The sequence below is a fragment of the Pleurodeles waltl genome, chromosome 2_2 (genome assembly GCF_031143425.1).
Source record: "Pleurodeles waltl isolate 20211129_DDA chromosome 2_2, aPleWal1.hap1.20221129, whole genome shotgun sequence".
NCBI lineage: Eukaryota > Metazoa > Chordata > Amphibia > Caudata > Salamandridae > Pleurodeles > Pleurodeles waltl.
Genome location: NC_090439.1, coordinates 1158691365 through 1158715668, shown reverse-complemented (window position 1 = coordinate 1158715668; position 24304 = coordinate 1158691365). Strand labels below are relative to the sequence as shown.

General features: G+C 45.6%; 1 protein-coding gene across 1 annotated transcript in view; it reads left to right on the top strand.

The window, feature by feature from the left end:
* LOC138282991 (E3 ubiquitin-protein ligase TRIM39-like) overlaps positions 1-24304 on the top strand; it is a 218001-nt gene that overhangs the window by 10405 nt on the left and 183292 nt on the right. Inside the window, exon 2 of the mRNA XM_069221084.1 lies at positions 7481-7576. Within this exon, the coding sequence (XP_069077185.1) occupies positions 7481-7576 (96 nt within the window). The remainder of the gene's footprint in view (positions 1-7480; positions 7577-24304) is intronic.

Below are 24304 nucleotides of genomic sequence, written 5' to 3'. Positions count from 1 at the left end.
CAAGTCTTCCAATAAAAATGATACCTCACTTGTGTGGGTAGGCCTAGCGCCCGCGACAGGAAATGCCCTAAAACACAATGTGGACACATCCCATTTTTTGACAGAAAACAGAGGTGTTTTTTGCCAAGTAGATTGACCTGTAGATTTTGGCCCCTAGCTCAGCCGGCACCTAGGGAAACCTACCAAACCTGTGCATTTTTGAAAACTAGAGACCGAGGGGAATCCAAGATGGGGTGACTTGTGAGGCTCTGACCAGGTTCTGTTACCCAGAATCCTTTGCAAACCTCAAAATGTAGCTAACAAAACTCATTTTCCGCACATTTTGGTGACAGAAATTTCTGGAATCAGAGAGGAGCCACAAATTTCCTTGCACCCAGCATTCCCCCAAGTCTTCCGATAAAAATGATACCTCACTTGTGTGGGTAGGCCTAGCGCCCGCGACAGGAAATGCCCCAAAACGCAACGTGGACACAACACATTTTTTGAAAGAAAACAGAGGTGTTTTTTGCAAACTGCCTACCTGTAGATTTTGGCCCCTAGCTAAGCCGGCGCCTAGGGAAACCTACCAAACCTGTGCATTTTTGAAAACTAGAGACCTAGGGGAATCCAAGATGGGGTGACTTGTGGGGCTCTGACCAGGTTCTGTTACCCAGACTCCTTTGCAAACCTCAAAATTTGGCTAAAAAAACAAATTTTCCTCACATTTCGGTGACAGAAAGTTCTGGAATCTGAGAGGAGCCACCAATTTCCTTCCATCCAGCGTTCCCCCAAGTCTCCCAATAAAAATGGTACCTCACTTGTGTGGGTAGGCCTAGCGCCCACAAAAGAAAATGGCCCAAAGCACAACGTGGACACATCACCATTTTTTTTACAGAAAACAGAGGTTTTTTTCCCAAGTGCCTACCTATAGATTTTGGCCCCTAGCTCAGCCGGCGCCTAGGGAAACCTACCAAACCTGTGCATTTTTGAAAACTAGAGACCTAGGGGAATCCAAGATTGGGTGACTTGTGGGGCTCTGACCAGGTTCTGTTACCCAGACTCCTTTGCAAACCTCAAAATTTGGCTAAAAAAACTAATTTTCCTCACATTTCGGTGACAGAAAGTTCTGCAATCTGAGAAGAGCCACAAATGTCCTTCCACCCAGCATTCCCCCAAGTCTCCCGATAAAAATGGTACCTCACTTGTGCGGGTAGGCCTAGCGCCCGCGAAAGGAAATGGCCCAAAACACAACTTGGACACATCCCTTTTTTTTTATAGAAAACAGGGGTGTTTTTTACAAAGTGCCTACCTGTACATTTTGCCCCCTAGCTCAACCGGCACCTAGGGAAACCTACCAAACCTGTGCATTTTTGAAAACTAGAGACCTAGGGGAATCCAAGATTGGGTGACTTGTGGGGGTCTGGCCAGGTTTTGTTACCCACAATCCTTTGCAAACCTCAAAATGTGGCTAAAAAAACACATTTTCCTCACATTTTGGTGACAGAAAGTTCAAGAATCTGAGAGGAGCCACAAATTTCCTTCCACCCAGCGTTCCCCCAAGTCTCCCGATAAAATTGGTACCTCACTTGTGCAGGTAGGGCTAGCGCCCATGAAAGGAAATCCCCCAAAACACAATGTGGACACATCCCATTTTTTGACAGAAAACAGAGGTGTTTTTGTGCCAAGTGCCTACCTGTAGATTTTGGCCCCTAGCTCAGCCGGCACTTGGGGAAACCTACCAAACCTGTGCATTTTTTAAAACTAGAGACCTAGGGGAATCCATGATGGGGTGACTTGTGGGGCTCTGATCAGGTTCTGTTACCCAGAATCCTTTGCAAACCTCAAAATGTGGCTAAAAAAACACATTTTCCTCACATTTCGGTGACAGAAAGTTCTGGAATCTGAGAGGAGCCACAAATTTCCTTCCACCCAGCGTTCCCCCAAGTCTCCCGATAAAAATGGTACCTCACTTCTGCAGGTAGGCCTAGCGCCCGCAAAAAGAAATGGCCCAAAACACAACGTGGACACATCACATTTTTTTACTGAAAACAGAGGTGTTTTTTGCAAAGTGCCTACCTGTGGATTTTGGCCTCTAGCTCAGCCGGCCCAGGGGGGGGCAGAAATGGCCTAAAATAAATTTGCCCCCTATCCCCCCCGGGGAGCGACCCTTGCCTACGGGGTCGCTCCCCTTGCGTGACGGCGCAAAAAAAAAAAGATGTGCCTAGTGGTTTATGACCCCCTTGGGGCAGATTCACCTAAAATCCCCCGATTTGCCCCCAAGGGGGGCAGAAATGATCTAAATACAATTTGCCCCCTGGGGGCAGATCGCCTAATAACAATAGGCCGATCTGCCACCAGGGAGGCATGAAATGGCCTAAAATAAATTTGTCCCCCTCACCCCCCCCGCGGAGCGACCATTGCCTGCGGGGTCGCTCCCCTTGCGTGACGGCGCAAAAAAAAGATCCCTGCCTAAAATCTGCCAATCTGCCCCCAAAGCGGGCAGAAATGGCCTAAATACAATTTGCCCCTCCAGGGGAGCGACCCCTGCCTAAGGGGTCGCTCCCCATCTCTAAAAAAACAAAAAAACAAAAATAATTGCCCTGGCTCCTAGAGGTTTCTGCCCCTACTACTGGGGGAAGATCGGCCTAATAACAATAGGCCGATCTGCCCCCAGGGGGGGCAGGAATGGTCTAAAATAAATTTGCCCCCCCAAACCCCCCAGGGAGCAACCCTTGCCTACAAGGTCGCTCCCCTTGCGTGACGGCGCAAAAAAAAGATCCCTGGTGCCTAGTGGGGGCAGATTGACCTAAAATCGGCCGATCTGCCCCCAAAGCAGGCAGAAATGGCATAAATACAATTTGCCCCTCCAGGGGAGCGACCCTTGCCTAAGGGGTCGCTCCCCATCTCTAAAAAAACAACAACACCAAAAAAAAATCGCCCTGGCGCCTAGAGGTTTCTGCCCCCCTTGGGGGCAGATCGGCCTAATTAAAATAGGCTGATCTGCCCCCATGGGGGACAGAAATGGCCTAAAATAAATTTGTCCCCCCGGGGAACAACCCTTGCCTAAGGGGTCGCTCCCCTTACGTGAAAAATGAAAAAAAACTCCCTGGTGTCTAGTGGTTTCTGCCCCCCTTGGGGGCAGATTGGCCTCATACAAATAGGCCAATATGCCCCCAAGGGGGGCAGAAATGGTCTAAATATAATTTGACCCGTATGGGAGCGACCCTTGCCTACGGGGTCGATCCCCACACCTAAAACAAAACAAAAAACAAAAACAAAAAATTTGCCCTGGTGCCTAGAGGTTCGGCCTAGAGGCAGATCGGCCTAAAAATAGGCCTAAAAAAAAATGCCTTAAAAAAAATGCCCCCCCCCTGGGAGCGACCCTTGCCCAAGGGGTCGCTCCCTTATGACAATTTTGTTTTGTAAAAGACATCCCTGGTGTCTAGTGGGCGTTTTGACAGCCGGATTGCTTTCAATCCGGCTGCCAAAACGCAGAGAGAGACTTCAAAGGGAAGGAAATCCATTTTCTTCCCTTTGAAGCCTCTCTCGGCCTCCCCCACGTGATCGGAAGAGAAATGTAAAGCATTTCTCTTCCGATCTCACTGGAAGCTGAGCTTCCAGCGCGATGGGGGAGGCTCTGTGACAAACAGCGCATGCTTGCACGCTGATGTCACAGGGGGGGTCGGGGGTGGAAGGTGAAGGGCTTCCCCTTCCATACCTGCCTTTGGGGGGGGTGGGGGGAAGCACACAGAGGGAGCGAGAGCGCTCCCTCTGGGCTGTGTGTCGAGGATGTAATGGTTACGTCCTCGGCACAGCAGCACTGTGCCGAAGGACGTAACCACTACGTCCTCGGCACAGAACCAGTTAAAACTGATCATAGTTTGAAAATGGCCAATGCAACGTCATAGGTCAAAAAACTGTGCTTGGCATTTATGGGCTCACCAGATGTGTACATAGGCAAACTTGAATATGTGCTCCTTGGGGTCTTTTGTCTGATGCCCACATCCTGCCATCACCATCCCCTGAATAAAATAAGTATTGAGCTGGTCAGCTCTTCTACATATCCACTATAGAGGTATGTGCTGGCTGGACAGTGATCTCTCCTCGCTCCTGGACTCAGTGGAAGTTCACCTCCAAGATACCATTTGGATGGGAGGCCGGGGAGTTTGCATAGGGCCCCACTGGAATAGTATACACATAGGAGCCTACCCCTCACTTCTGAAAGTCCACAAGAAGCTGACGACTTGACTTTGTGAGTAGCCCCTCCAGGCCCTGGGTGTGGCTAGACTGACACCTACTCAGCAGCAGGACATCCTCCCCGGATAGTGTGTTCTTCAAATCTGCATAAAATACCAACATAACCCAGAGATCAGGACAGCCTGGCTGTCTTCTCAGAGATGGCTGAAGAGCACCTCAGAGCCCTATACTCTTGATGAATATGCACCCATATTGTTGTTGCATTGGTTGGCAGAGTGTTAGGGTGTTGTATACACTGAGGCACTGAGGCAGTGTGCATACCAGTTGGAAATTACCGTCAGTTGCATGAAAGTAGCTGTTAGCAGTACTGAGATATCCACCAATTCATATTTTGAAATTGTTTGGTTTTGCAAAAAATATTTTATTCTTCTTGGAGACTACCAGTCACAGTTGGCCAGGTAGTACTGATGGGTATCCTGGTGATACTTCGCAGCCTGATACTTTGGGAACCTGTGATCATGGACGAACAATGATTTTGTTTGGGTTTATGGTAGCCTTCTCGATAGGTTCACTGGTTTTCTAGGCAGGAGAACGTGGACTCACAAGAAAGAAATCAGAAATGTCTTGTTCATGACTTGCAGGGAGTCCCTAGTGTCGTACGCTCTACACATCCGAAGTCTTTACATGATCCTGTGTGTCTCCAGACATCCTCGAGCCCTCCCTGGGGAAGATCTCAACACCCAGGTATGATGCCCAGAATGTTCGAGCAGATAAAGAGACTGGCTCAGTATAGTTAACTATTTGGAAGTGGGAAAACAATGGGGTTATTTATAGTTTGTGGATAGGAAACATCCACAAACAATTGGTAGATGTCTTGTCCACCCTATTTAGGATATATAGAAATGTAAATACTCTAAATATGCATTTGCATGCATCTAAATAGGGGGATGTGACATCTGCCGTATTTTGGTGAATATCTTGCATGCGTGAAACTCAAAATAGTAATCAAAGTTTATTTTGCTCATGCAGGAGAGTAAACTCTCCAGACAGAGTAAATAATCTCGAGTTCATCACATCCATCACTTTTCTTTTCTGGGGCAGCATCTGCAGTCTCCAGCATGTGAGGTACAATGGACAGGGGTCCCTGGAATCTTCACTTGGTGCCTCATATTGCAGATTCTTCAGTCACTGCAGTCACACACGCAGTCCTCTTGGGAAGGACCCCATTTCATGCCTCAATGACTCACAAGGAGCTTTGCCAAAAGTATCTTGCTATGCACTGCCCCATAGATTGTCCCATGCTATGGTTCACATACACACAGACATGCAGATGCTAATGCACCTGGCACCCTACTTGGGAAAGCCATCCACATAACATAGTCATTCATGACTTACAAAACAACTGTTTATCTAATGCACTCAGTTTTTAACTTCTGGGTGTTGCACCAGCTATTGTGACAGACACCAGCACTTACACACACATGTGCACACACATTCACGTTTGCACTGACAATCACAGACACAGGCTCTGCGCACACACCCACATAATGTGCATTTGGAAAAGCGCACATTGGCTCCATCTGGTATCTTGGTACTTATAAAAGATGTTTATTGTTACCCAACTTAATAGTAAAATGGGTATCAATCTTAGAAGGATGAAAGGCTGATTGAAGCTGCTGAGGTGTGAACACAGTCTTCTGCGCACACACAGGTGCACATGCCTATACACACATATACAAAATAATGTGCTCACATGCGCATGTGCATACACTCATGCGCACAATCACATGCACCCATTCTTTGCACACAAATAACATATATTTGCAAAAGTGCACATTTACCACAACTCCGTGGTACTCATTGTATCAACCTCAGAAGCTTGAAAGGTTGAGTGAAACAGCTCAGATTTAAACACAGATTTCTACATACACATACTCATAGGCACACACACACAAGCTCATAAGCGCATCCACACTCATGTGCAGACATACACAATATCATGTCCACACACACTTGTGCACACACACTCATGACTATATTCTAATGCACACACAATCTCAGCCTCAAGTGCGCACTCACCTGCACACACACGCTTTCATGCATGCACACTCACCCACCTGCTCATGTGCATATACAGGCTCCCATGCAAAAGCACACATTGTGCACACTCACATGCATACACACTGACACAAAAGATATCTTTAACACGAAACAAATGGCGGATAGAGTTTTAGTGGGAGCAGAGCAGCAGCCACCACTATGATCCTCAAGCACCAGCAGCCGGCCTTGCACCCCAAAGCTTGAAAGCAGCAGGGTGCTCGGGATGTACTTGGGGATGCTGAAGCCCCAACTGAAGGTTAGTCCAGGGAGGGATGCTGTAAGAACAGAGCAGGGTCAGTGACTCATCCAATGACTTATTAGCTTGGGTTTTTAATGTTTGAAGAAAGCTATTTCATTGAGGGGTAGAGGAAACCCCACCAGGCACATACGTTTTGTCTTTAACTCTGACCATTGTTGGCTGATGTCAATTATTCAGTGTCAATGTGGCAAGGGCCGGTCCATGCACAGCCCCGATTTCAGACCACACCTGCACCCTATCCTGAGCCTTTTCACAATGTCATACTCTGGGAGGTTGAACAGTCCCCTGCAGGTACCAGGCCCAGTCAGCCACCTGGGGCATGTTACCCAACTGACAGTAAATATATTAGGCAGGGAGGGGGTGGTATTCCACCCTACGCACGCCCCCTGAAGTTGCGCCACTGGATATGGAGTGGGAGGTCATTCCACACTATACGCGTGATGTAAAAAAAATCTCAACTTCCGTATCTGTTTCTGTGCGTGCATGTCTGCGTGGGATGTATGCCAGTAGGAGTCCTGCAGTGTGAAGTTGGTTGGGTGGTTAGTAGAAGGAGATGCCACTTTTCAGGTAGGTGGTGCTCAAGTTGTGTAGTGCCTTGAATATGTGTATGAGGAGTCTGAAATTAGCATGTTTGTGTATCGGGAGCCACTGGTGCTCGCTGAGCTGTGGAGTGATGTACGTTCTGTGTGGCAGGTTGAGGATGAGACTGGCTGCCGTATTCTGATGGTTTGTAATCTTCTGGTGAGTTGTTTGGTGATCCCGGCATAGAGGGTGTTCCCGTAGTCCATCTTGCTGAAGTAGGGCGTGAGTGAAGCCAATGATGGCATTCTGCATACCTGTGATGTTCTATATAGACGTTTGAGTGAGCAGTGTCTATATTTAAGGATTTCTTTGTATGAAAATCCTCACCTTTAGATCTACACTTATTACTCATGTTCTCTGCAGGTAAAGCTCCATGTCTGGTTGTGTTCTTTAAAGAGAGAAATGGGAAGTGCTGTGGAATCCAAGCACAAGAAAGAGGAACAGTGTGCAGCCCTGAAGGTGAGTGCTTCCCCTGGATCATGTGTATTTGCACAACTCTCTCCACCTCCATGCCGGCCTCTATGTACCTTTCAAGGTTTGAAACACCCAGAAGTCAATGGGTCAATGAGCAGTCTGGGTCCTCTCTTTCCCAGGTAAAGGTACCTGCTGGGGAGTCACTGTCCATCTTAAATGGGCTCTGTGTACATTACTTGCTGACCACCAGGGAAAAAAACATGCACAATTCATACATTAGTCCAAGGTGAAGTAGTAACAGCTGTCTCTAACTGCCGAGCTATTTTTAAAATGCCTTAACCAGCAGCATGTCCGGCACAAACTCCTGTCCAGCAGTTAGAAGGACCCAGCGAGGCACTGTACGCACAGGCTGTGCAGCAGGAGTTGAAGGAAATGTAACACTTCCATCCTTGAATGACACACCCACGTGCGACGCACACGTATATAAGGAGGTATGCCCTGGGCGGCCCCTGTATGTCCCTAGGCCTTGCCTGATGGGTGGAACAGCGTAACTTAGGTTCCACCCTTACACATCACAGTGACCCAATATTTAAATGTACTTGACACAGGGGTTCAACTAGACCCACATTTCGGGGAAGAGGGGAGCTAACATTTAAAATGCTTGAGGCAGAGCCAGATTTAGAATCAGACAAAAAAGTGGAATAACGCATGGGATCATTTTTGGTCAATATATGACAGATATCGCAATTTTAAAAAACACTGGGCATCAAACATTAATATATGTATAAGAGGACTTAACAACTTTTACAGGAAGTTTAGGATTCTCTTACAAGGAATACAATAACATTGTCATTTCATAAAATAGTTTTTTTTCTACTGATGTAAAAACACTATGAACAGTAAAATGTAAATCTGAGCCTTAAGTAATAAATCAATGGTGATTGGAAGATCAAGGAGGCAAAAAATAAAAGGATAGAAAAGACTAAAGAAAGAAAAGAGGGAAAAGAATTAAGAAGAATACCTTCATAAGTAATATATACCAAATACAATGCATCATAAAAAGAATTATTATATTAATATATGTCATTGAACTTAAAGCAAAACCATTAAATATGGAAGATGCGCATGAAATGTCAAGTAGTACAAACATTGGCAACATTAGAAAGATAAGTAGTGAGAGGAGACCACAACATCTCTCTTTTAACCAAAATTGGAAAAGTTTGTAAATTATATCTGTCGGGTATGTGGTTATGACACACTAGGTTCCACCATAGTTTAATATTGAGATTTTCTGTGGGTGCAGAAAAACCAGTGATGGTAGTAATTTTGCCCTAAACTTGCAGCCAGAAATCAGAGACTACTGGACATTGGAAGAACAAATGAACATATGTGCCAAGATGAGAGTTACAGCTCTAGCATGCATCTTGCCTTATAAATCTGAGTTTGAACATATGTGCAGGTGTAAAAAATAATCTATTGTAAAACTAGTATAGTGTTTGCGTTAAACTGTCTGAACCACCTTTAGAATGTATTTTTGCACACATTTTATCCCATATAGAAAGAGGCCACCTAAATTGTAAATCAATTTCCCATAATGTTTCTTGTTTAGATTTTGGTCTATCTTGGATGGTTGCGGTAAGTGTTTTCTATATGAGGGAGGCTGAATGAGGTTTGTGTGGTGAATAGGTAGGTGTTTGCTGAACATCAGTACTAGTAGAAGAGTTGGAAAAGGAAGTGAGAACCACTAAAAGAAGATCATGTAATGTATTGTATTGTTTAAGAAAATGAAGATGGTAAGTTATGGAATTGGGAAAGAACCGAGAAAGGAATGAGCCGAAAAACAGAAAGTAGACCTTTATCAATCCATCTCTTCCATAAAAGAGGTCTTCCCTTGACAAGATGCATTTTACTGAACCAAATGGAACTGCTGAAGTGGAGATGTATTAGAGATAAGAAACGGTTTGATCAAAGAACAGGAGTGTGAGATGAGTTATGATAGCCAAAACTTAGGGGGTTGGGATATGTAGATAATTTGTTTGTGAGGGAAAAAGGAAGGATAATGGAGGTTTAAAATTCAACCCATAATTTAGGTTCAATGAAGGTAGAATGAAAAATAAAGGGTTGTATTTGGTTACTCCAAAGGCTTTGTGATAAAGATAGAAGTCAGAAAAGGTAACACCTCCAGCTGATTTAGTAAGTTTAAGTCTGTTCAACAATGTGCATTATCTTTTCCCATTCCATAAGAATTTAGATAACATTTTACCCAGGGAAATGAAATATTTCCTAGGAATCTTAAGTGGTAACATCTGAAGAGAAAAATTGATAATGGGGATGATCATCAATTTAATTGTAGCAAGGCATCCCCACCATGACAAAAAGAGAGATGACCACCCTTGGGTAAGATGAGTAATTCTACTAATTGTACTATCAAGATTTATTTTCACCTTATCTTTAAGATTGTTTGTGTAGAAAATCCCCAAACATTTAATCCTAACAGGGTTCCAGGATAGTCCTGCTGCATTAAAAGGTTATTTTGAGCAGTGTTTATGAAGAGGTAGAACTTCAGATTCATGCAAATTAGGCTTGTAATCCTATACCTCAGAATCTGGTCTCAATTCTTTAAAGAAGGACAGTACGGAGAGAATGCGCTGTGAAATGAAAAGAAGAATGTCATCGGCATATGCAGTATATTTTATATGAGTATCCTTAATTCGAAATCCATGTAAGATTTCAGAATTCTTTAGTTGATGGAAGAAGGGTTCTAACGCCAATATAAATAATGAGGGAGATGGGGGTGTCCTTGTTCGGTACCTTGTTTGAGCTGGTAAAAAAATAATTGGATGCAATTTACTAATACCAAAGAGTGAGGTGAAGAATATAATATTCAAATAAGTTTGAGAGTTCTGGGTCCAAAACCATGCCACTCTATAGCTTTCATAAGGAACTGCCAATTAACTCTATCAAATGCCTTTTCTGCATCCAGGATAAGTGCTGCTAGAGAGGAGGTACGTTTATTTGCTTTACTGATTTAAAAAAATACATGAATTATCTGTAAAATGTCTGTTTTTGATAAAGCTAGATTCTTCATAGGAAACCAAAGTAGGTATAAGACCAATTATTCGAACTGCTAGGGCTTTAGCAAAAAGTTTGCAATCTGTATTATTCAAAGAAATGTGGCGATAGTTCTTAGATAAAGTCAAGTCACAATCTTTTTTGGAATGATACAAATCATTGCTTCTGTGAAGGAACAATTGGATGAATTTATGAGAAGAAGATAATTAATACATTTGAAGTGTTTAGGAAATAAAATCAGAGAAAACTGAAGATAGAACTTAACAGTAAAGCCGTCTGGACCAGGTGCTTTGCCTTTTGGTAAAAATGTAATTGGCATTTGAAGTTCTTCTATAGTGAATTCAGTTTCCAGGAAAGAGGTATCAGAGTTAATGGATTTACGAGGTTTAAGATCAGCGAAGTATGAATAAATGAGAGCTCCCGAAGGATTGCTATCAGGAGTATAAAGTGTTTGGTAATAATCACAGAGTAATTGGGTATCATAGGAATTGGTGATGGTCTTTCTGTTGTTTTTTTCCTTTCTACCTCTTATATGATTAGCGAGCGAAGCTCTTGCTTTGTTTTTACCACTGTGATAGCAAGCATGAACTCTAAGAAGCATACAGCACGCTTTTTCAGTTGATAGTTTGTTAAACTGTATCTTTGCCGCTATTAGCGCTTCTAAATCTGGCTTGTTGGTTTTTGAAGTATAATATACATGCTCTAAGTGCTTGATATTAGTTAATATTTGAATGGTCTCTTTTTCTTTGAGTTTTCTCTTACATGCAACATAATTAATTTTAAACCCCCTGGATGAGCCTTAAATGCAGCCCATACAAAATTAAAGGAAGAATTACCATTGTTATTCTGCTCAAAAAATGTTAAGGCAAAAGATTAAAATGCTGTAAGAGAGGCTTTATCTGAGATCAAGGAATTATTAAACCACCATCTTGATTTGTGACCATGTGTATTTAAGGTTTCAAGATCAGTCATAACAGGGGCATGGTTAGAAATCAAAATTGAAACTATCTCAGAGTGAGTCCATTGTTCAAGAAGGTTTGTGCTTATAAAAAAATGTAGTTGATTCTTGTTTTAGATTGATGAGGGGGAGAGAATAAAAGGAATGTTCCTGAAGATCGGGGTTAAATATTTTCACGGAATAAGACAGTGAATTGTGTGAAATAGTATGTTGGAATGCGTTGTGTGCCTTATGAGGTGAAAAGTGAGTAGAGGAAGATTGATATAAGAAGGGGTCCAATATTTGATTACAATCACTGTAAGGAATGCCTCCTTGGCATGGTTGCCCCCTGACTTTTTGCCTTTGCTGATGCTATGTTTACAATTGAAAGTGTGCTGAGGCCTGCTAACCAGGCCCCAGCACCAGTGTTCTTTCCCTAACCTGTACTTTTGTATCCACAATTGGCAGACCCTGGCATCCAGATAAGTCCCTTGTAACTGGTACTTCTAGTACCAAGGGCCCTGATGCCAAGGAAGGTCTCTAAGGGCTGCAGCATGTCTTATGCCACCCTGGAGACCTCTCACTCAGCACAGACACACTGCTTGCCAGCTTGTGTGTGCTAGTGAGGACAAAACGAGTAAGTCGACATGGCACTCCCCTCAGGGTGCCATGCCAGCCTCTCACTGCCTATGCAGTATAGGTAAGACACCCCTCTAGCAGGCCTTACAGCCCTAAGGCAGGGTGCACTATACCATAGGTGAGGGTACCAGTGCATGAGCATGGTACCTCTACAGTGTCTAAACAAAACCTTAGACATTGTAAGTGCAGGGTAGCCATAAGCGTATATGGTCTGGGAGTCTGTCAAACACGAACTCCACAGCACCATAATGGCTACACTGAAAACTGGGAAGTTTGGTATCAAACTTCTCAGCACAATAAATGCACACTGATGCCAGTGTACATTTTATTGCAAAATACACCCCAGAGGGCACCTTAGAGGTGCCCCCTGAAACTTAACCGACTGTCTGTGTAGGCTGACTAGTTCCAGCAGCCTGCCACACTAGAGACATGTTGCTGGCCCCATGGGGAGAGTGCCTTTGTCACTCTGAGGCCAGTAACAAAGCCTGCACTGGGTGGAGATGCTAACACCTCCCCCAGGCAGGAGCTGTGACACCTGGCGGTGAGCCTCAAAGGCTCACCCCTTTGTCACAGCCCAGCAGGGCACTCCAGCTTAGTGGAGTTGCCCGCCCCCTCCGGCCACGGCCCCCACTTTTGGCGGCAAGGCTGGAGGGAACAAAGAAAGCAACAAGGAGGAGTCACTGTCCAGTCAGGACAGCCCCTAAGGTGTCCTGAGCTGAAGTGACTCTAACTTTTAGAAATCCTCCATCTTGCAGATGGAGGATTCCCCCAATAGGGTTAGGATTGTGACCCCCTCCCCTTGGGAGGAGGCACAAAGAGGGTGTACCCATCCTCAGGGCTAGTAGCCATTGGCTACTAACCCCCCAGACCTAAACACGCCCTTAAATTTAGTATTTAAGGGCTACCCTGAACCCTAGAAAATTAGATTCCTGCAACTACAAGAAGAAGGACTGCCTAGCTGAAAAACCCCTGCAGAGGAAGACCAGAAGACGACTACTGCCTTGGCTCCAGAAACTCACCGGCCTGTCTCCTGCCTTCCAAAGATCCTGCTCCAGCGACGCCTTCCAAAGGGACCAGCGACCTCGACATCCTCTGGGGACTGCCCCTGCTTCGAAAAGACAAGAAACTCCCGAGGACAGCGGACCTGCTCCAAGAAAGGCTGCAACTTTGTTTCCAGCAGCCTTGAAAGAACCCTGCAAGCTCCCCGCAAGAAGCGTGAGACTTGCAACACTGCACCCGGCGACCCCGACTCGGCTGGTGGAGATCCAACACCTCAGGAGGGACCCCAGGACTACTCTGATACTGTGAGTACCAAAACCTGTCCCCCCTGAGCCCCCACAGCGCCGCCTGCAGAGGGAATCCCGAGGCTTCCCCTGACCGCGACTCTTTGAATCCAAAGTCCCGACGCCTGGGAGAGACCCTGCACCCGCAGACCCCAGGACCTGAAGGACCGGACTTTCACTGGAGAAGTGACCCCCAGGAGTCCCTCTCCCTTGCCCAAGTGGAGGTTTCCCCGAGGAATCCCCCCCTTGCCTGCCTGCAGCGCTGAAGAGATCCCGAGATCTCTCATAGACTAACATTGTGAACCCGACGCCTGTTTCTACACTGCACCCGGCCGCCCCCGCGCTGCTGAGGGTGAAATTTCTGTGTGGGCTTGTGTCCCCCCCGGTGCCCTACAAAACCCCCCTGGTCTGCCCTCCGAAGACGCGGGTACTTACCTGCAAGCAGACCGGAACCGGGGCACCCCCTTCTCTCCATTCTAGCCTATGTGTTTTGGGCACCACTTTGAACTCTGCACCTGACCGGCCCTGAGCTGCTGGTGTGGTGACTTTGGGGTTGCTCTGAACCCCCAACGGTGGGCTACCTTGGACCAAGAACTGAACCCTGTAAGTGTCTTACTTACCTGGTAAAACTAACAAAAACTTACCTCCCCTAGGAACTGTGAAAATTGCACTGTGTCCACTTTTAAAACAGCTATTTGTCAATAACTTGAAAAGTATACATGCAATTTTTATGATTTAAAGTTCCTAAAGTACTTACCTGCAATACCTTTCGAATGAGATATTACATGTAGAATTTGAACCTGTGGTTCTTAAAATAAACTAAGAAAAGATATTTTTCTATACAAAAACCTATTGGCTGGATTTGTCTCTGAGTGTGTGTACCTCATTTATTGTCTATGTGTATGTACAACAAATGCTTAACACTACTCCTTGGATAAGCCTACTGCTCGACCACACTACCACAAAATAGAGCATTAGTATTATCTATTTTTACCACTATTTTACCTCTAAGGGGAACCCTTGGACTCTGTGCATGCTATTCCTTACTTTGAAATAGCACATACAGAGCCAACTTCCTACATTGGTGGATCAGCGGTGGGGTACAAGACTTTGCATTTGCTGGACTACTCAGCCAATACCTGATCACACGACAAATTCCAAAATTGTCATTAGAAATTCATTTTTGCAATTTGAAATTGTTCTAAATTCTTAAAAGTCCTGCTAGGGCCTTGTGTGTTAAGTCCCTGTTTAGCATTGTCTTTTAGAGTTTAAAAGTTTGTTAAAAGTTTGAAATTAGATTCTAGAAACAGTTTTAGATTCTTTAAAAAGTCTTCCAACTCTTAGCAAAATAATGTCTGATACAGAGATGAATGTGGTGGAACTCGACACCACACCTTACCTCCATCTTAAGATGAGGGAGCTAAGGTCTCTCTGTAATATCAAAAAAATAACCATTGGCTCCAGACCTACCAAAATTCAGCTCCAGGAGCTGTTGGCAGAGTTTGAAAAAGCCAACCCCTCTGATGATGACCTCACAGAGGAAGAAATTAGTGACTTGGAGGCCAATGTCCCTCCTCCAGTCCTAAATAGGGAGAACAGGACCCCTCAAGTCCTGTCTCCAACTGTGTTAGTCAGAAATAGTGAGTCCCTCACAGGAGGGTCCCACATTTCTGAAATCACTGAGGATGCTCTCAGTGAAGATGACCTCCTGTTAGCCAGGATGGCCAAAAGATTGGCTTTAGAGAGACAGCTCCTAGCCATAGAAAGGGAAAGACAAGAGATGGGCCTAGGACCCATCAATGGTGGCAGCAACATAAATAGGGTCAGAGATTCTCCTGACATGTTGAAAATCCCTAAAGGGATTGTAACTAAATATGAAGATGGTGATGACATCACCAAATGGTTCACAGCTTTTGAGAGGGCTTGTGTAACCAGAAAAGTGAACAGGTCTCACTGGGGTGCTCTCCTTTGGGAAATGTTCACTGGAAAGTGTAGGGATAGACTCCTCACACTCTCTGGAAAAGATGCAGAATCTTATGACCTCATGAAGGGTACCCTGATTGAGGGCTTTGGATTCTCCACTGAGGAGTACAGGATTAGGTTCAGGGGGGCTCAAAAATCCTCGAGCCAGACCTGGGTTGACTTTGTTGACTACTCAGTGAAAACACTAGATGGTTGGATTCAAGGCAGTGGTGTAAGTAATTATGATGGGCTGTACAATTTATTTGTGAAAGAACACCTGTTAAGTAATTGTTTCAATGATAAACTGCATCAGCATCTGGTAGACCTAGGACCAATTTCTCCCCAAGAATTGGGAAAGAAGGCGGACCATTGGGTCAAGACAAGGGTGTCCAAGACTTCAACAGGGGGTGACCAAAAGAAAGGGGTCACAAAGACTCCCCAGGGGAAGGGTGATGAGACAACCAAAACTAAAAATAGTAAAGAGTCTTCTACAGGCCCCCAAAAACCTGCACAGGAGGGTGGGCCCAGAGCCTCTTCACAAAACAATGGGTACAAGGGTAAAAACTTTGATCCCAAAAAGGCCTGGTGTCATAGCTGTAAACAGCATGGACACCAAACTGGAGACAAGGCCTGTCCCAAGAAAGGTTCCACTCCAAACTCCCATCCAGGTAACACTGGTATGGCTAGTCTCCAAGTGGGATCAACAGTGTGCCCAGAGCAAATCAGGGTCCACACTGAAGCTACTCTAGTTTCTGAGGGTGGGGTGGATTTAGCCACACTAGCTGTCTGGCCGCCTAACATGCAAAAATACAGACAGCAACTCTTAATTAATGGGACTAGAATAGAGGGCCTGAGGGATACAGGTGCCAGTGTCACCATGGTGACAGAGAAACTGGTTTCCCCTGGCCAATACCTGACTGGAAAAACTTACACAGTCACCAACGCTGACAATCAGAAAAAAGTACATCCCATGGCAATGGTTACTTTAGAATGGGGAGGGGTCAATGGCCTGAAACAGGTGGTGGTCTCCTCAAATATCCCAGTGGACTGTCTGCTTGGAAATGACCTGGAGTCCTCAGCATGGGCTGAGGTAGAACTAAAAACCCATGCAGCAATGCTGGGTATCCCTGAACTGGTGTGTGTGAAAACAAGAGCACAATGCAAGGCACAGGGTGAAAAAGTAGAGCTGGAGTCTGGAAAAATGGCCCAGCCTACCAAGAGAACAGGAAAGTCAGTTGGGAAACCAACTGCAACACAGCAAAAGAAAGGGAACCTCTCTTCTCAGGAAGAAGTTCTGCCCTCTGAGGGAACTGAGCCTTTGGAGCTTGAACCTTATCAGGTTGAGCTCTTAGGCCCAGGGGGACCCTCAAGGGAGGAGCTGTGTAAGGGACAAGAAACCTGTCCCTCTCTTGAAGGCCTTAGGCAGCAAGCTGCTGAAGAGTCCAAGGGCAAGAAAAATGGAACCCATAGGGTCTATTGGGAAGATGGACTCCTGTACACTGAGGCCAGAGACCCCAAACCTGGTGCCACTAGGAGAGTGGTAGTGCCTCAGCTGTTCAGAGAGTTCATCCTAACAATGGCCCATGACATTCCCCTTGCTGGACATTTGGGGCAAACCAAGACGTGGGAGAGGTTAGTCAACCACTTCTACTGGCCCAATATGTCCAACATGGTTAAGGAGTTTTGCCTCTCCTGCCCCACCTGTCAAGCCAGTGGTAAGACAGGTGGGCACCCAAAGGCCCCCCTCATTCCACTTCCAGTGGTGGGGGTCCCCTTTGAAAGAGTGGGTGTGGACATAGTTGGTCCACTGGAACCTCCCACAGCCTCAGGAAATATGTATATCCTGGTAGTAGTGGATCATGCTACCAGGTATCCTGAAGCTATTCCCCTTAGGTCGACTACTGCCCCTGCAGTAGCCAAGGCCCTCATTGGTATCTTTACCAGAGTGGGTTTCCCTAAGGAGGTGGTGTCTGACAGAGGTACCAACTTCATGTCAGCATACCTAAAACACATGTGGAATGAGTGTGGAGTGACTTATAAATTCACTACACCTTACCATCCACAAACTAATGGCTTAGTTGAGAGATTCAACAAGACATTAAAGGGCATGATCATGGGGCTCCCAGAAAAACTCAAAAGGAGATGGGATGTCCTCCTGCCATGTCTGCTTTTCGCTTACAGGGAGGTACCACAGAAGGGAGTAGGATTCTCACCCTTTGAACTTCTGTTTGGTCATCCTGTAAGGGGACCACTTGCTCTTGTTAAAGAAGGCTGGGAGAGACCTCTCCATGAGCCTAAACAGGACATAGTGGACTATGTACTTGGCCTTCGCTCTAGAATGGCAGAGTACATGGAAAAGGCAACCAAAAACCTTGAGGCCAGCCAACAGCTCCAGAAGTTTTGGTATGACCAAAAGGCTGCACTGGTTGAGTTCCAACCAGGGCAGAAAGTCTGGGTTCTGGAGCCTGTGGCTCCCAGGGCACTCCAGGACAAATGGAGTGGCCCTTACCCAGTGCTAGAAAGGAAGAGTCAGGTCACCTACCTGGTGGACCTGGGCACAAGCAGGAGCCCCAAGAGGGTGATCCATGTAAACCGCCTTAAACTCTTCCATGACAGGGCTGATGTGAATCTGTTGATGGTAACAGATGAGGATCAGGAGGCAGAGAGTGAACCTCTCCCTGATCTTCTGTCATCAGACCCAAAAGATGGCACAGTAGATGGAGTGATCTACTCAGACACCCTCTCTGACCAACAGCAAGCTGATTGTAGGAGAGTCCTACAACAGTTTCCTGAACTCTTCTCCTTAACCCCTGGTCAGACACACCTGTGTACCCATGATGTGGACACAGGAGACAGCATGCCTGTCAAAAACAAAATCTTTAGACAGTCTGACCATGTTAAGGAAAGCATCAAGGTGGAAGTCCACAAGATGCTGGAATTGGGAGTAATTGAGCGCTCTGACAGCCCCTGGGCTAGCCCAGTGGTCTTAGTCCCCAAACCTCACACCAAAGATGGAAAGAAAGAGATGAGGTTTTGTGTGGACTACAGAGGGCTCAATTCTGTCACCAAGACAGATGCTCATCCAATTCCAAGAGCTGATGAGCTCATAGATAAATTAGGTGCTGCCAAATTCTTAAGTACCTTTGACTTGACAGCAGGGTACTGGCAAATAAAAATGGCACCTGGAGCAAAAGAGAAAACAGCATTCTCCACACCTGATGGGCATTATCAGTTTACTGTTATGCCCTTTGGTTTAAAGAATGCCCCTGCCACCTTCCAAAGGTTGGTGAATCAAGTCCTTGCTGGCTTGGAGTCCTTTAGCACAGCTTATCTTGATGATATTGCTGTCTTTAGCTCCACCTGGCAGGATCACCTGGTCCACCTGAAGAAGGTTTTGAAGGCTCTGCAATCTGCAGGCCTCTCTATCAAGGCATCCAAATGCCAGATAGGGCAGGGAACTGTGGTTTACTTGGGCCACCTTGTAGGTGGAGGCCAAGTTCAGCCACTCCAACCCAAGATCCAGACTATTCTGGACTGGGTAGCTCCAAAAACCCAGACTCAAGTCAGGGCATTCCTTGGCTTGACTGGGTATTACAGGAGGTTTGTGAAGGGATATGGATCCATTGTGACAGCCCTCACTGAACTCACCTCCAAGAAAATGCCCAAGAAAGTGAACTGGACTGTGGAATGCCAACAGGCCTTTGACACCCTGAAACAAGCAATGTGCTCAGCACCAGTTCTAAAAGCTCCAGATCATTCTAAGCAGTTCATTGTGCAGACTGATGCCTCTGAACATGGGATAGGGGCAGTTTTGTCCCAAACAAATGATGATGGCCTTGACCAACCTGTTGCTTTCATTAGCAGGAGGTTACTCCCCAGGGAGCAGCGTTGGAGTGCCATTGAGAGGGAGGCCTTTGCTGTGGTTTGGTCCCTGAAGAAGCTGAGACCATACCTCTTTGGGACTCACTTCCTAGTTCAAACTGACCACAGACCTCTCAAATGGCTGATGCAAATGAAAGGTGAAAATCCTAAACTGTTGAGGTGGTCCATCTCCCTACAGGGAATGGACTTTATAGTGGAACACAGACCTGGGACTGCCCATGCCAATGCAGATGGCCTTTCCAGGTTCTTCCACTTAGAAAATGAAGACTCTCTTGGGAAAGGTTAGTCTCATCCTCTTTCGTTTGGGGGGCGGTTGTGTAAGGAAATGCCTCCTTGGCATGGTTGCCCCCTGACTTTTTGCCTTTGCTGATGCTATGTTTACAATTGAAAGTGTGCTGAGGCCTGCTAACCAGGCCCCAGCACCAGTGTTCTTTCCCTAACCTGTACTTTTGTATCCACAATTGGCAGACCCTGGCATCCAGATAAGTCCCTTGTAACTGGTACTTCTAGTACCAAGGGCCCTGATGCCAAGGAAGGTCTCTAAGGGCTGCAGCATGTCTTATGCCACCCTGGAGACCTCTCACTCAGCACAGACACACTGCTTGCCAGCTTGTGTGTGCTAGTGAGGACAAAACGAGTAAGTCGACATGGCACTCCCCTCAGGGTGCCATGCCAGCCTCTCACTGCCTATGCAGTATAGGTAAGACACCCCTCTAGCAGGCCTTACAGCCCTAAGGCAGGGTGCACTATACCATAGGTGAGGGTACCAGTGCATGAGCATGGTACCCCTACAGTGTCTAAACAAAACCTTAGACATTGTAAGTGCAGGGTAGCCATAAGAGTATATGGTCTGGGAGTCTGTCAAACACGAACTCCACAGCACCATAATAGCTACACTGAAAACTGGGAAGTTTGGTATCAAACTTCTCAGCACAATAAATGCACACTGATGCCAGTGTACATTTTATTGCAAAATACACCCCAGAGGGCACCTTAGAGGTGCCCCCTGAAACTTAACCGACTGTCTGTGTAGGCTGACTAGTTCCAGCAGCCTGCCACACTAGAGACATGTTGCTGGCCCCATGGGGAGAGTGCCTTTGTCACTCTGAGGCCAGTAACAAAGCCTGCACTGGGTGGAGATGCTAACACCTCCCCCAGGCAGGAGCTGTGACACCTGGCGGTGAGCCTCAAAGGCTCACCCCTTTGTCACAGCCCAGCAGGGCACTCCAGCTTAGTGGAGTTGCCCGCCCCCTCCGGCCACGGCCCCCACTTTTGGCGGCAAGGCTGGAGGGAACAAAGAAAGCAACAAGGAGGAGTCACTGGCCAGTCAGGACAGCCCCTAAGGTGTCCTGAGCTGAAGTGACTCTAACTTTTAGAAATCCTCCATCTTGCAGATGGAGGATTCCCCCAATAGGGTTAGGATTGTGACCCCCTCCCCTTGGGAGGAGGCACAAAGAGGGTGTACCCACCCTCAGGGCTAGTAGCCATTGGCTACTAACCCCCCAGACCTAAACACGCCCTTAAATTTAGTATTTAAGGGCTACCCTGAACCCTAGAAAATTAGATTCCTGCAACTACAAGAAGAAGGACTGCCTAGCTGAAAAACCCCTGCAGAGGAAGACCAGAAGACGACTACTGCCTTGGCTCCAGAAACTCACCGGCCTGTCTCCTGCCTTCCAAAGATCCTGCTCCAGCGACGCCTTCCAAAGGGACCAGCGACCTCGACATCCTCTGGGGACTGCCCCTGCTTCGAAAAGACAAGAAACTCCAGAGGACAGCGGACCTGCTCCAAGAAAGGCTGCAACTTTGTTTCCAGCAGCCTTGAAAGAACCCTGCAAGCTCCCCGCAAGAAGCGTGAGACTTGCAACACTGCACCCGGCGACCCCGACTCGGCTGGTGGAGATCCAACACCTCAGGAGGGACCCCAGGACTACTCTGATACTGTGAGTACCAAAACCTGTCCCCCCTGAGCCCCCACAGCGCCGCCTGCAGAGGGAATCCCGAGGCTTCCCCTGACCGCGACTCTTTGAATCCAAAGTCCCGACGCCTGGGAGAGACCCTGCACCCGCAGACCCCAGGACCTGAAGGACCGGACTTTCACTGGAGAAGTGACCCCCAGGAGTCCCTCTCCCTTGCCCAAGTGGAGGTTTCCCCGAGGAATCCCCCCCTTGCCTGCCTGCAGCGCTGAAGAGATCCCGAGATCTCTCATAGACTAACATTGCGAACCCGACGCCTGTTTCTACACTGCACCCGGCCGCCCCCGCGCTGCTGAGGGTGAAATTTCTGTGTGGGCTTGTGTCCTCCCCGGTGCCCTACAAAACCCCCCTGGTCTGCCCTCCGAAGACGTGGGTACTTACCTGCAAGCAGACCGGAACCGGGGCACCCCCTTCTCTCCATTCTAGCCTATGTGTTTTGGGCACCACTTTGAACTCTGCACCTGACCGGCCCTGAGCTGCTGGTGTGGTGACTTTGGGGTTGCTCTGAACCCCCAACGGTGGGCTACCTTGGACCAAGAACTGAACCCTGTAAGTGTCTTACTTACCTGGTAAAACTAACAAAAACTTACCTCCCCTAGGAACTGTGAAAATTGCACTGTGTCCACTTTTAAAACAGCTATTTGTCAATAACTTGAAAAGTATACATGCAATTTTTATGATTTAAAGTTCCTAAAGTACTTACCTGCAATACCTTTCGAATGAGATATTACATGTAGAATTTGAACCTGTGGTTCTTAAAATAAACTAAGAAAAGATATTTTTCTATACAAAAACCTATTGGCTGGATTTGTCTCTGAGTGTGTGTACCTCATTTATTGTCTATGTGTATGTACAACAAATGCTTAACACTACTCCTTGGATAAGCCTACTGCTCGACCACACTACCACAAAATAGAGCATTAGTATTATCTATTTTTACCACTATTTTACCTCTAAGGGGAACCCTTGGACTCTGTGCATGCTATTCCTTACTTTGAAATAGCACATACAGAGCCAACTTCCTACAATCACCACCCAATATGAAAGTCTGTGAATAATGTTGTGTAATTTTGTGAGAAATTGATAACCAAAAATCAGAGTCAGGATGTGTTGGACCATAGACATTAAAAAAAGTGAAGGGAATGTCATTAGTAATAAGGATAACTAATACCCATGTGCCTTCCAAATCGCATTCTTGAGAGACAAACAAAATATTGAGACATTTATGGCATAATATTATAACTCCATTTTTACAATCAATTGAAGGGGAAAAATAAAAGTTACCAATTCAGCATTTCTTCAATGAATTAACTTCTTTGTCAGTGAGGTGTGTCTCTGGAAGAAAAGCAATTTGACATTTAAGACTGGAAAAGTTTTACAATACTCACTGGCATTTAACCGGGTTCTTTAGGCCCTCAACATTCCACGTAACAATTCTTAAATTTACTGCAAAAGCAGACATGGGAATGAAAAATCAACATATGTGAAGGTAAGTAAAATATGCATTTGACTTGAAAACAATAAGATGATGAGAAAAAGAAAAAAGATGAGAAAGATTAGAAGTAGGAGGTAAGGAAAGAAAAAAGGAAAGGCATAACATCAGAAACAATAGAGTAAGAAATACACAGGGCAATACAGGAACGAAAATAGCCTTAATTGCTGATAACAAAAGGATAACAAAATAGAACATCCCAGTGGATGTGAAGGGGCGGAACAGCGAAGGGAGATGCGCCTGACTGGCCCTAAATGGCTACGGAAGTGATATTCAGATCAAGTTTTGTTAAACAAGGATGAAGAAGTAAGGGAGGGGAGTAAAAATACATATAATAAAATGAGGTACAGACTTACCATTTAAAGACAAAGGATGGTGATGTCAAAGGACGAGGCACACGTAGGGAAGACACTATTGGTATGTGAACATCTGTCATGGATCAATACTGAAGCACAAAAGGAAGGGGAAATAAGGACTAGCATTGATATCTCATGTAATATAGCCTGAACGGAAAAAACGGTTAACTACTAAACCATTATCACTCAATAGAATATAGTAGAGTCACGTGATAGCATCTGTAACAACTTCCATTGCTTCATACCTTCATTGAAGAAGGAAAACCTGCAGGTCTTCTGGGTCCTTAAATATAAATTGTTTGTATTTGTAAGTGATTTTGAAAAAACATGGATGTAACAAACCATATCTGGTGTTTAAGGACTTCAACTGAGGTCCCATCTCAAGAAATTGTTTCCTCTTGGCATCAGCAGGATTAGAGAAATCTTGTGTAAAATAAACTTTATTCCATTCCATTGTAAGGTACAAAGTTGTTTAGCCACAGATAATATGTAGATCAGTTTGGAGAAGTGTATAAAAAGAATGATAATCCCTCTAAGTTTAGAGTTTGAAGAGGTTGCAGATTTGGATCCAAATCAGTGAGCTCTTTGTATGTGAAAAGGAGTTTGGTTTTGTAGGTGAAGTATTTGAGGTATAGTGTTCTGCAGGAAGGCAATCATATTAGAACATTCTGCATTCTTTGGTATGCCATATGACCTAGAATTGTTAATGTGATTTCTATTTTCCAAATCCTATGTAGATTCTTCAGTTGTGAAATTTCTTTTAGAAGATTAGAAACATTAGGCATAGAGTCTTCAACATCGCTAACCCTTTGTTCAATGGTAGAGATGTGTTGATCATGGGAAGACCATTTTTCTTCAATGTGCTGAATCAAAGTGCTTGTTTTGATGACAAACAGTTTTAAAGCTCTAAAGGAGAAGGTGATTTGGTGAGAGATTCAACATCCTTTTTAGGGTGCTTAACTGATCCTGATGGCTTCTTGGAAAAGGCACCTACAGCAGCTGATAACAGAACCTCTTTATATTCACAGTCACCTTCCATTATAGCTGAAAGATAGTTTGGGTAAATATCCAGTTGATGATGAGGTTTTCTAATGATGGGTTTTGTAGCAGAGAAGGAAGAGTTCGTTTTGCAGGTTAGCTTATGAGGTTTGCCCATGAAGAGTGCATGGATCAG